The 12,054-nt window shown below is 37.3% G+C and overlaps 1 protein-coding gene across 1 annotated transcript; it reads left to right on the top strand.

Annotated features, from left to right (window-relative positions):
• Nucleotides 1-1,022: 1,022 nt before the first annotated feature.
• On the top strand, nt 1,023-8,969 carry LOC135440383 (putative uncharacterized protein DDB_G0287457). The gene is made up of 5 exons (XM_064699509.1): nt 1,023-1,412; nt 6,946-7,407; nt 7,489-7,576; nt 7,648-7,919; nt 8,506-8,969. Exons 1-4 carry the CDS (start codon nt 1,283-1,285, stop codon nt 7,841-7,843), a joined length of 876 nt encoding a protein of 291 aa, XP_064555579.1. The 5' UTR covers nt 1,023-1,282; the 3' UTR covers nt 7,844-7,919; nt 8,506-8,969.
• The last annotated feature ends 3,085 nt before the right edge of the window (nt 8,970-12,054 follow it).

The raw sequence follows: 12,054 nt of genomic DNA, 5'->3' as shown, positions 1-12,054 counted from the left end.
TGCTCTGCCTTAAGACAAGCTTTGCTTAAAAACCATCTCAAAATCTCTATCTAACGATATTATGAAAATGAAAACGCAATTCGATATACATTTCAAATTTTAAGTAAGTAATTATTCAGGTTTTTATTTCTATATTTTTAGAACCTTTCCAACCATTTGCAATGGTTTCATGGTAGACGAACGCACACACGTCACCTGCTCCCTGCCATCCATCATTTTGGCATATCAAGTTGCGCCGTTTGCTGTTTGGTCGCGAATATACAAACAAAATCGCGTAGCTCAAACTATGAGTAAAAGTTGTTCGAGCGCAATGGTAGCTGCTGGGCAGTGCTTTTGTAATTTGTCGTGTGGCATTAAAGTCGCAAACGCTTAACGCTTTTCAGAGCGCAAATAAAGGCGACAATTTGCGGGGCATGAACCCTGGACTTGCACTTGGTCTTGGTCTCGCTCTTGAACCCAATGGCATGTATGTTCGTGTAAGCGCTAAAGTTTTCTCCTGCTGCATGTGCTGCCGGCAGTTAAGTTTTACGAGACATGGGCGTGGCACGCCATATGCGTGCAGCAAACTTTAAATGCCGTTGACAATAGTGTCCGGGTGGCTTCCGGTCCCTGATTGATGGTCAGTTTTATGTGCAGACAGCTGGGCTGGAAAGCGCCCGTTAACCCAAATGTTAACATGGCGCATCTAGGCATTTATGTGCCTTTAAGGCTAAACAGTTTTGAAGACAGGAAGTTTTTCAACTTGCAATTGTTGACCAAGGTCAAGTTCAGCATTTAGCATACTCTTGGCGACGTCTGCAGCAAGTAGCGGAAGTGGCAACGTTGGCAGCAAATGAGCAGTTGGCAAAACGCTTACCCTTACGTTACGTAGCGTAACGTTACGTCAAATGTACGACTCGACAGGCTCGCTCTCGCCGTGAGGCTCTCTCCCAGCTCTTACTCCAATTGTACGCTCTCGTCTGCTGTCGTCTATAAAAAGGCAGCGCCAATGCCAGTGTCAGTCAGTAAGCTGCAGACAACGCGACGCCACGGAACAGCTGCCAGCACCATTTTGGGGCTAAGCTTTTCTATACTCGTCGAACGAATGCGTTCGCGACTCTGTCTCTCACTCGTTTATTTGCTCGCGCTCGCTGTCGTTGCGTCTCATTTGTTCGCGCTTATCAGCAGACGCTTTAAAATGTCGTCGCTCCGCTTCGCTTAGCCCGTAGCATACTTTTTAGTGCAACATATCAGACAAGAAAAGCAACAACAGCTGCTACTTGCAACAGCAACAACTGAAAACATGTTTTGGATCTTACGTCGCACAGGCGCCGCCAATTTTTTCAACTCCCTCAACAACAATTGCAGCTTCAGCAAAGGCAACGGCAATCATGGCGCCGGCGGCAGTGGCAACCAAAGCAACAGCACCCAGGGTAAGTTGCTCGATCCAGGTAGCAATTATATGATTAGATTTCCGTAAAAAGGGCTCTAATTGATTGGACTGCCTAATTAGTGTAACATGACTCAGCTGCCGCTATGTTCAGCTCAACGCTCGTCCATGTAATCAAAAAAAAAAGCAGTGAGCCTGTGCAGCAAATACCGTCCGGTTGCCGCATCTTGGATTTGCTTAAGAAAAACTGTATTAAAACGGAACCGGGCTCAAGTGCCAGGCGGATGTAGGATGGATGTAGTATTATTTTAGCCACGGAGCATAGTTAGCAAGTGCTATGGAAATACGTTAATAGTTTAATAATAGTAGAAATTATATAAAAATAAATAATGATAATATTAATAATAAAATTCTTTATCACAACATAATATAATAATAATCTGAAGCGGCTGACTCAGACACATGTAATGTCTGGAAGAAAAGGCAAGATTGACAGACAGGCAGACAGATTTAATAGGGTCGGTGCTGTCTGCGACAATGCAATATTTGCCATGCGCCGATCCTTAAACCGGATTAGCTTACTTAAAAACAGTCGAGCCCTAACCTGAACCATATGTGTATATAAATATGTTCATACATCATTATAATTTTTAATAAATTAAATTCGTTTAAAAAATTCTCAAGAAGTGAGCAACTGCACTCGCGAGCAGAAATTTAAGGAAGTGCTTCAAACCATGGACTTCGGTCCCCTTATTTTTTTAGTTAACACTCTTCAATGAAAGTATCTCAACATGTTTTCCTTATAACAATTGTCAAACTACAAAACATAGTTCGATATCGATAATTGTTTGGCATATTAATTGCTTTAAAACCTCCCGCCATTTATGAATAGCCTTGAAGATAACGCCTACTTATTTTACCAGCTTGTTTTTCCATTAAAACTGAACTAATCTGAAGCTGAAGCCTTAGCTCGAAATCATAATACCTCGCACGTAATAAAACAAGTTAATTAAAATTCCCCCAATGACTTGAGAAACATATAATAATATACACAAAGATATGTGTGGACGTGCGTGTGTGTGTGTATTGTACTTAAGTACACACTTATACCTATTGTTGGCACAAAATCTTCTGGCTCTCTGGCCGTGCCGATGCCTGATGGAAAAATGCGAGTCCGTTCAGGCAAAGCAAATACAAGCCACAAAAACTCTGTTAATAATAAGCCCGTCCTTATGGTTTTACTTAAACATGTGTTTGAGTGGGTGTGGGTGTGTGTGTTTTGTGCAGGAGGGGTGTCACAAACGTGCCACGGATATGACTGTCGAAAGAAACACTTCAGGCATTGTCCCAAGATGCTTTTGTCTAAGCGCTAAGCCTCGCGCCAACTCAAACGCCCAAAGCTCATGATAAGGCGAGAAGTGATAGGAAGCCCGGAACGGAAACTCTAGATACTTATATAACTGTAGATAACAATTGCATATAGATGTGCAAAAGAACGAAGCGAAAGCTCTAGATAAATATATATAACTTGTAGTTGGCATCAATAACATACACAAAAATCGAATTTATATTTATTTATAAAGTTTGCTCCGAATTTTAATAAAGTTTCTAGATATTTTTTAAAAGTTATATTGTATAATATACATATGTAAATCTATTTGACTTTTTAGTTGACCCCTTAAGGTAAACTACCTACATAAGAGTATACAATTTCATTTACTATAGCGAAAGATATTTAAAGTTTATATAAATAAATTTATTTTATATAAATTGTAATATTATGACGTACTTTTTATCTTAAACTAATATCAGTCGCTAAATAATTTCGCAGTCAAAAAATATTCGTACACTATTATTAAATACTATTATTTTAAGAACTTTATCTTGATTTCGTATTAATAAAGCCAGTTTTAACTTCCTATGTCAAAAACTTTGTTCAATTTATATTTTATGCACAAGCTAAAACAATATACGCATTATATTAATTGTGAGCTTCGTAGAATAACTTTTACTTTATTTTTAACAATTTAACATGATGTTCTCTTTATATATTAAAGTTACAATTTATATGCAAATTAAAAGTATACATTCCATTTTAAAATGCAACAGAAACCTTAAAAATAATAATACTCGAACAATTTATTGTTTGTTTTTGCCGAAACCACTTCAAATAAATACAATTTATTGTATTCATAAAAAATAGACAAAAAAAAAGCTTTATAATTGGCATATTGATTTATATCGCTTTATTAGGCCTTTTTAAATATGTTACATTAAATTAATTAAATTAATAAACATTTTTAATTCATTTGCATATTTAAAAAGCAGAAACAGTATTTTTGCCAGCATAACAACTCAATCAAATATTTATTAATTTGTTATATTTATATATTGATTGTTTAAAATTAAAACCCCACGCGAAAATTCTTTTTTATATTTAAATATTGACTTTTTCAACAATATTTTGGTTTTATGGATGAAAAATGCGAAAAAAAAAACAAACAAGATTACAAGCATATTTTATTGCTCATTCTTTCAGCCAAATGAACAACATATGTTTAACACACACACAGGTCATTTATTATGCAAATGCTGGTCAACATATGTCAGCGGCATTAACCGATAATTATGACAACCATTTGTCATTGATATAAATACCCGCCATATTACCATTTGTACAGACATATTCGTAATGCATTCAATTTACGGCAATTGTTCAACAACAAAAGCAATTATACGCACATTTATACCATTTATGTGTGTGCGTGTGTGTGTATGAGCCAATTAGTATTGCGACACGCACAAAAACTTGGCAATTTTTGAAGGCCATATGACTTCTTGTTTTTATTGGCAGCTAATTTGGCAAACTTTGCCTGCAGACACCATTAGCAGAACACCATGTGAGCGGGATTGTGGATGACGGGTGGCCCAAGGGGACTCTAGTACATCATAAATAATGTTGCAGCAGCGCTTTATTCGTATACCCTGTAGCATATGCTGGGCAAGAAAGTCTCTGAATGAAAGAAAGCAATTCAATGTGTATTATTATTACTATTATTATTATTATTAGAATTATTTTTGTTATTATTATTATTATTATTATTATTATTATTATTATTATTATTATTATTATTATTATTATTATTATTATTATTATTATTATTATTATTATTATTATTATTATTATTATTATTGTTATTATTATTGTTGTTATTATTACTATTGATATTATTATTATGATTATAGTTGTAACAAGCAATTCGAAAGTTCGTAACATAACTCTGTTGATAATTCTCTATCCCACACAATCTAAATGGTCCACATAAGACTTAACCCTGATCGCGATATTATTACTTACATTTTAAAATCTAAATATACATCAGTATCGTAACATAAACATCGAATTTACAATTTGTCTGAAGCAGGTATAAATAATAAATAATTTTATTAAAATTTCATAATATCTACATGCAAATCGTTTTACATATGTGCTCTATGGGGTATTCAGCGGTTAGTCAAAACGGTTCGTTAAGCGCATTTTATCTTTTTTTGCTTGTATTGGATAATTCAAATATTTCACACAAGCTGGCAAATGATTGGGCGTTTATCGGGCGTATTAATAAAGCCGCCAGCCAAAGTTCTGGCCATGATTTATGTTTTGGTAACCCAAAAAGCTGTCAGCCGCCGGCGCATCATTTGTAATCATTTTCTGTTGTAATGCGAAAGTTTCTACAAACGCAAAAATGCTTCATATTCGATTTATTTTAGATCACCGCCTTTAAGGGCAACTATTTGCGTTATATATTTTCTTTTCACTCTTTCGATTGCTCCCTTTCACTCGCCGCCCCTGCCTTATTTGCTTCCATTTGTGTCATAAATTTCAATCTGCGCGTAGCAAAAGGCCAGCGGCAAATGTCGTACCCACACACGCTACATAGCGTTAAATGCTTTCTCGCAAAACTTGTTGGTGCATACTTTTTAGCGCGCTGCTCACACAACGGTACACTCACACACACTCTCCAGCAATAAAAATGAGTTTTATTTGGCTTCATAGGCGAACGCGTGCTTTCACAGTTCCACAAACAATTTTTGCATTTGCCACCCAGCTTACAGAACCTGCTTCATGTGTGTGTGAATGTGTGAGTATGAGTGTGCGTTTGTTGGTGTTTGCATGTCACGCTTTTTAATATTCATGCTCGCCTTTATTTACTTCATTTTGCTTTGCTTGCACAACGAAATTCTAGCAATAACCATTTGACATTTTACTTTTTCCATCGACTTAAATAAAGACTTGATTCACTCGAGCTTTGTGTAGTTCGTGGATTAAAATAATCTACACATAATAAAATGATAACGCTTCACATGAATGCTCCGCATTGGGGCTTATTTATTTTTTAGGTTTTGGCACGGCATCTTCTTCTTAATTTTAAATAAAACAGTTGAACTTCAATAACAAAAATATGGTCATTATATTTTAAAGCAAACAGAAAATTATTTTAGAGTTGTCAAATTATATTTGAGGTTCGAACCTGCTCGGCCTTATCTCGTTGGCGGCCTTGGTTTATATCGTAAACGCCAAGTTTACCTTAACGTTTTGAACCAGGACCGCAAACCGATCTGTTAATAATGAGCGCTCAAAAGCCAGTTTTCTAAATGTTTACTAGGTAGCGCCATAAATATGGGTATAAATAAAAGCTTTGTAGAATTTTATAGGCCGGCTAGTATTTATTGTAAGCCTCAGCCAGCGCACACACGGACACACACATTTCGACAATGGGCACAATAAATCTCATTTTATCACTTCACCGCTCGAGGACAGGCAGCAAAACTTTTGTGCTGCCCTAGGACACAGGACACGGGACGCCAGACAGAAACCTGAGCTGAGTCACAGATCGAAACAAAGGCCGCAGGCAACACAAAGACGCACATAAATTGTCAGCTGCAGTGAAAAGAAATAAAAAACAATTTTTAATTTCGATGTGGCAAAAATAAAGTTTTTGTCGAGCCAAGCAGGATGGTAGGGCGTATGTGTTGGAGCGGGGGTGTGTCAGGGTGTGGCAGTGCAAAGGCGCCAAAATATTACACAAATTTTTGGCACTACCGAAATGCTTTTCGTATTGCCTTTGCTTTTCTCGTTATATCTTTGAAGAGGGTAGAACAACAACAACAAATGTGAATAAGAAGACATCACCGACCACATAAAGTTATATATTCCTGATCAGATCTTTCTTTGGAAGCTAGGGTCACGTTTTGAAAGCTATCGTCAGACCGAACCACTAATATCATATAGCCGCCAAAGAAATGTCATTGACATTTAGTACAATGCTCTAGACATATGTGTAAAATCTAATCAACATAGACCTACAAAATCATATAGCTTTATAGGAAAAAGCGATCGAAATAGAAGTTTTCGAATCGAAGCCTTTTTGTTTTCAACGTATCTTTACCAAGTTCAGCTATTACGAAATGACATCAATTCACCCTGCTAAGCCTATGTTTACAAGAGTATTTATTGTTCGGCGTGCCGAAAATGGATGTAACAGCCTTTTGTTATTATTGTTGTTTTTGCACATCAGACAAATATGTGAAGCGGCCGCCACGCAAGGCTTACGGCAGGCTAAGCGCAGAGGCGGACGATACGGTGTCACTGGGCCATAAAATCGATGATCCATTCGATGAGCTAGACGACTTTGAAATGCTGGCACCTGGTGCCGCCAGCAGCAGCAGCAATGGCAATAACCATAACCACAACGGCAACGGCAACAACAACACGAACAGCAACAACATCAATGGCCATGAGGAGCCCAATGGCAATGAGAAGGGCCTGCAGCTATTGCCATGTACGAACGCCGATTGCCAGGGCAACTTTGTGGTGGAGAGCGCTTTATGTGAGCTGGGCCTGTGCCAGGCCAAAGGCAAATCATCAAAGGATCTGTCAACGTCTGCCATGTCCATGTCCGCATCCAATAAACAGATTAACGAAAGCACAATAAGCCGCCTCCACGCACTGGCCATGGCCGACGACGACGACGACTACGGTGAGTGTCCCAAAATTTGGGGGTTTCACTATGTTTGAGGCACTGATTAGAGGAATCTGCGGGCGGGTTTTTAACTTACAGATGAATCGCTTACCTGCAATGTGTGTGATCGCTCCTTCCATTGCCATCGGCAGCTGGCCTCGCATCAGCAAAAGAAACGGCACTTTGGGTAATAAAATGTGCCCGCTTTTACCAGCAGCCTCATCGAACATAACCATTCTTGTTCTGTTGTTGTTTCAGCTGCAGCGGCTGCGATAGCTTGTTCCCCTCGCTGATGCTGCTGGAGCACCACAAGGAGGAGTTCGAGCATTGGAGCGATGATGAAATGGGGCGTCGCGTCTGCTGTCGTCGTAATCGCTGCGACGATGACTACTTCACGGATACCGACTCCTACATAAGCGATGCGGAGAGCGAGGACCTCGAAAGGTTGTTGTAAATATCCTAACAGCAGCAGGTGCAGCTCACTGATGAGCCGCACAGCTGTTGCCGTCGTTAGAAAAAAGCGTGTGATGGTGCGTATTTACTTACATTTTTTCACATTTTCATTGTTATATATTTTGCAAAGCATTTGCTCAAGTTGAATAGAGTTAAGCGCGTATCCAAATATCTTTTGTGACTCGAACAGCCATGACTCGGATCGAAGTGTGAATGTTTTAGAATGTGGTCTCGAGTGTATTTACGTTTTTCGAGCTAGCTCGTCTTATTAAGACTGATTACGAAATATCGTTACCGAACACAGCTGAACACGACTGAACTAGTAATTCGGCTTATAGCGACCAAACGATTGAAACCAACTTATCGTAATAATCAGCACGAAACTCGACTGAACACGACTTATAAAGATTGATCACGACTTAGCGCGGGCTATCACTACCGAACACAACTAACCACGATTACGCACAGCTTAACATGACCATGTGTATATATTTTATATTTTTATTTATATATATTTATATATTATCTACTGTTTATGCATGAATAAGTTTTGTATAAGAAATATACTTGAGTGTCTCTGTTTATCGCCTGAAATTCTTAAAGGATTTGCATTACCAAAAAAAAAACTTAAAAACGAAACGAATTTCTTTCGTTGTATTGCAGCCAAAGGCAAAGCCTTTGGGAGCTGGCGTTGTGCGGCGTCGATTGTAAAGGACCGAGAGTATTGCGAGGAAATGAGGCCGATAATGAAAATAAATTAAAGCAGCTGACAAACGGAGTCCACGAACAATGAGAAATGTGCCGGCAACCTCTGCAGCAGAAATTGGCAAACAAGTCGAATAAATTCTTTTCGAAGCAGCATATTGTATTATTTTAAGAGTTTAACTGCAGACCTTAAGCAAATGGTCTTAAAACAAATATGTACATGTATATATATATATATATATGGTATATATGTATATCGAACAGCTAGTTGTTTGTATGCAGTGTGTTAAGAAACATTTAAAAGCCCCCAAACAATGAATTCATATCATATAATGCATATGTGTCAACAAAACTGAAACTATTTATGTACGAGTACATATGTGCATGTGTATAATATATAAAATAAAATTAAAAGAAATAAACATGTATTTTTAAAAATCCCAAATAAATATGTGTAAATCGTAAGACGCAGCCGCTTTTCATTTGCAGGGATGTTTCTAGATTCATTAAAATGCGACGCAATTAAAGGCAAATTACAAATGCGGCTTTTTAATATTTAAATAATATTCCGCGCTCAAAAGTATGCTACGAAAAAGACGCCCGCCTAAATCAATACACAAGAGAGACACAATCAACAAGAAGAAGTGGAAGAAAATAAAGAGCATAGCAAATACTGAATGCCCCTGCGGACATTTGTTAAATTATTCAACGGGGCGAACTGCGAGAAAACTGTCTCCATCATTAAAAACTTGATTGACTTCATAAACTTATTGGTGAAGGGGGAGTGCAAAATCGCTCTGAAAACTTTTTGTCACTTAAGGCTATTTCTCTATGCAAAGAAAAACACACTAAATTATTTTCTGCTTCAACTGTGAAAACGACTTGAAATGTGCGTAAAGTACGTTTTAGAGATAAGTACTATAAGGTCTCTGGGGACGTGACATTGGGAAGCATTCCGTTAAAGGTTAATAATAGAACTTGATTGTTAAAGGAAGCTGAAATTTTCACTGTAAATAACTTATGAGACGGAGGTGCACGGTTTTAAGAAATTCCACCCGCAATTGTGGAGAAATCGGGAACAAGGTTTGCATGGAACTTTTTTCTTTACCATCCGATAGGCCTCAAACTAATTTTCAAGGGGATATTTCGCACATTTCGAAAAATCCATTCCTCCTAGGTATAAATGGTAATCAAAGATTTGGGGGGTAAAGTTTCGCGTTGAAATTCATTTTCAAAGATCCGTACGAAAACTTATTTGAACATGTTTCACATTTTTCACAGAATTCAAGCTTTCTCGTTGGAAAATGCGGATCAAAGATTTCTTGAGCGAAGTTATAAGTTTCGTCCGATTTGCTTTAAACTTATTTTCCAAGCCCAACTTAGGGAATAGAGAACCGATTTTAGAAATTCCATCCTTAAAACTGTGGTTAATTTTTGGCAACGGTTGCATGAAAGTTTTTTGCTTACCACCCGAATGCGTTTCAATTTTCCACGGGCAGGAACTGGATGAATAAGCAATTTCTAAAATTTGTAGCACAAAACTTTCTATGGGCAAGGTCGCTTGCTATTTATATTTTTCATATATGGAAAGAACAGGCGAAACTTTACAGAACACATAAACATATTTATTTCTTTTTTATTAAATTATAAAAAAATATGTCTCTTTTTGCCTATCCTGTTCTTGTCAACTTGGCGAAGGTCAAGTTTAAACAATCGGAAGATAAACAAGCAACATATTTCCTTAGTGTTTCATTTCGTGTTTATACTATAAATATGCGAAAATTCGTTCGAGCATCCGTTTTCAGACGGGATTAAATGAAGCCTTTGTTCTGTTCCCCAGGAACCAAAGGACTGACATTCGTTTCACGTAATTCATTTCCTGATTGCACAAAGGCACTGGCGACAGCCTTTTTGATTGATGCGTGTAAAGTCCCTTTCAGCTGGCATGCAAATTGGCCAACGCATGAGCTGCCTGCCCCTCCCACTAAGCCCCTCTCGCAACAAAAGCCATATACGTCAGCCCAACCAAGTGTCCTGCTTCGGACAGCTCATTTGACAATTTGATAGATGCAGGGGCATAAAACTCACTGCGAGTAACCAACCGGACAGGCAAAGAGACACGCGCAGCGATGTAGGGGCGACAGGGGCGAAACACATTCCCAGGACATTAAATTTTGATATGATTTTATTACGGCACTCGTAAAGGCAAACATTTTATGCGTACATCATACGCCCTGTTAGCCAGGCGACTATTTACCATTTACCATACACATAAAACCAAAAGAGCAGTCATTGGACAACCGGACAACGGTGAATTGTTTATGCGGCCACGCATCAAAAGCCGCTTTCAAAAAGCAATTCAAATGCAAATTTACATAAGCCATTAAATTTTTTGTCCATTGTGCTGCCCGTCGTCCTCTCGTCCTCGTGTTGGCCAACAGATGTTTGCCACACAGCCACAGGCTTCGCTGAGATGCTGCTCAGCTCTTGTCGTGGCAACATCCGAGTGAAGCAGAGCGGTAGGTATTCTTATGAATACTTTTGTACCGCTGGATAGCTCATCCCGGTCTTTTGTGGCCAACCCCTTTCAACACCAGTTTTGTAAAGATTGCGGGCTTTGAATTGAGGGTTTCTATATTTTCTTTCTTAAATGCAAAGAAAACGCCTGTCTGTATTCAAGTATGACTGGAATAGAATTCATATTATATTCTGTTCTTAAATATGTCATATATTTCGTTCTTGAATGTACTTAAATTAAATATAGTTCCTCCTTCATTTCAATCATAACTGATACAAGTACGGGGTAAAATACAGGATTGGATTAAGTCCCAAAGATAATTGAATTATAAGAAATAGCTTAATCGAATTAAGCTTTTCTTGTATTTATGAATTTGAAAAAAAATAGCATGAAGAAATTTTTTCTCGAAAAAAATCAATTTAAATGTAGTAATTATAAACTTTGACATTTCCTATTAATTATTTCTTTTAATTCATATTATTTTCTGTCCAATACATTACGTTGTCGAATATCCTTAAATAGAGTTTAATTCCTACTTGGTTTCAATCTCAATCGATATTCGGTGCTACAACAACTAATAAGAATAACGCTTGGATTAAGAACAAAATAATGAATTTAATATTATAAACATATTAAATAAATATTAAATTTGGAAAAAATTATTAATACGAAATTTTATGAAAAAAAAAAACAATAATTTTAAGGGAAACAAATTTGACATCTTTACTGAATTTGTGTACAGAATTATTGAATAACGATTGTATGATACGACTTATTTGCATTAACGTACTTCCTAAGAACTTGTTCTAACAAGCTTAAGATTTTCTTTTTTCAAACTAAAATTATTATGGAACCTATAAAATGCGAAACTTTTGCTTAAGGAGATACAAAGACACGCCGCAAAAGAACAAAATTAGATTTAAATGTCATTTGAACTTAACGCCTTTCTTTTGTATATATTTCATTAGCATACTCTTACAGCATTATAT

This window comes from Drosophila montana, unplaced genomic scaffold, assembly GCF_035044405.1.
Source record: "Drosophila montana isolate Dmon_TW-CO22-7 unplaced genomic scaffold, ASM3504440v1 contig_960_1, whole genome shotgun sequence".
Taxonomy (NCBI): domain Eukaryota; kingdom Metazoa; phylum Arthropoda; class Insecta; order Diptera; family Drosophilidae; genus Drosophila; species Drosophila montana.
The sequence above is the reverse complement of the archived record's forward strand: the minus strand, read 5'-3'. Positions and strand labels throughout refer to the sequence as shown.

Bases quoted from the DNA above. Each gene is read 5' to 3' on its own strand.
- LOC135440383 (XM_064699509.1), top strand. From the start codon at position 1,283: ATGTTTTGGATCTTACGTCGCACAGGCGCCGCCAATTTTTTCAACTCC. The intron at 1,413-6,945 runs GTAAGTTGCTCG...TTTGCACATCAG, and splicing joins CCAAAGCAACAGCACCCAGG to ACAAATATGTGAAGCGGCCG. The intron at 7,577-7,647 runs GTAATAAAATGT...TTGTTGTTTCAG, and splicing joins CAAAAGAAACGGCACTTTGG to CTGCAGCGGCTGCGATAGCT.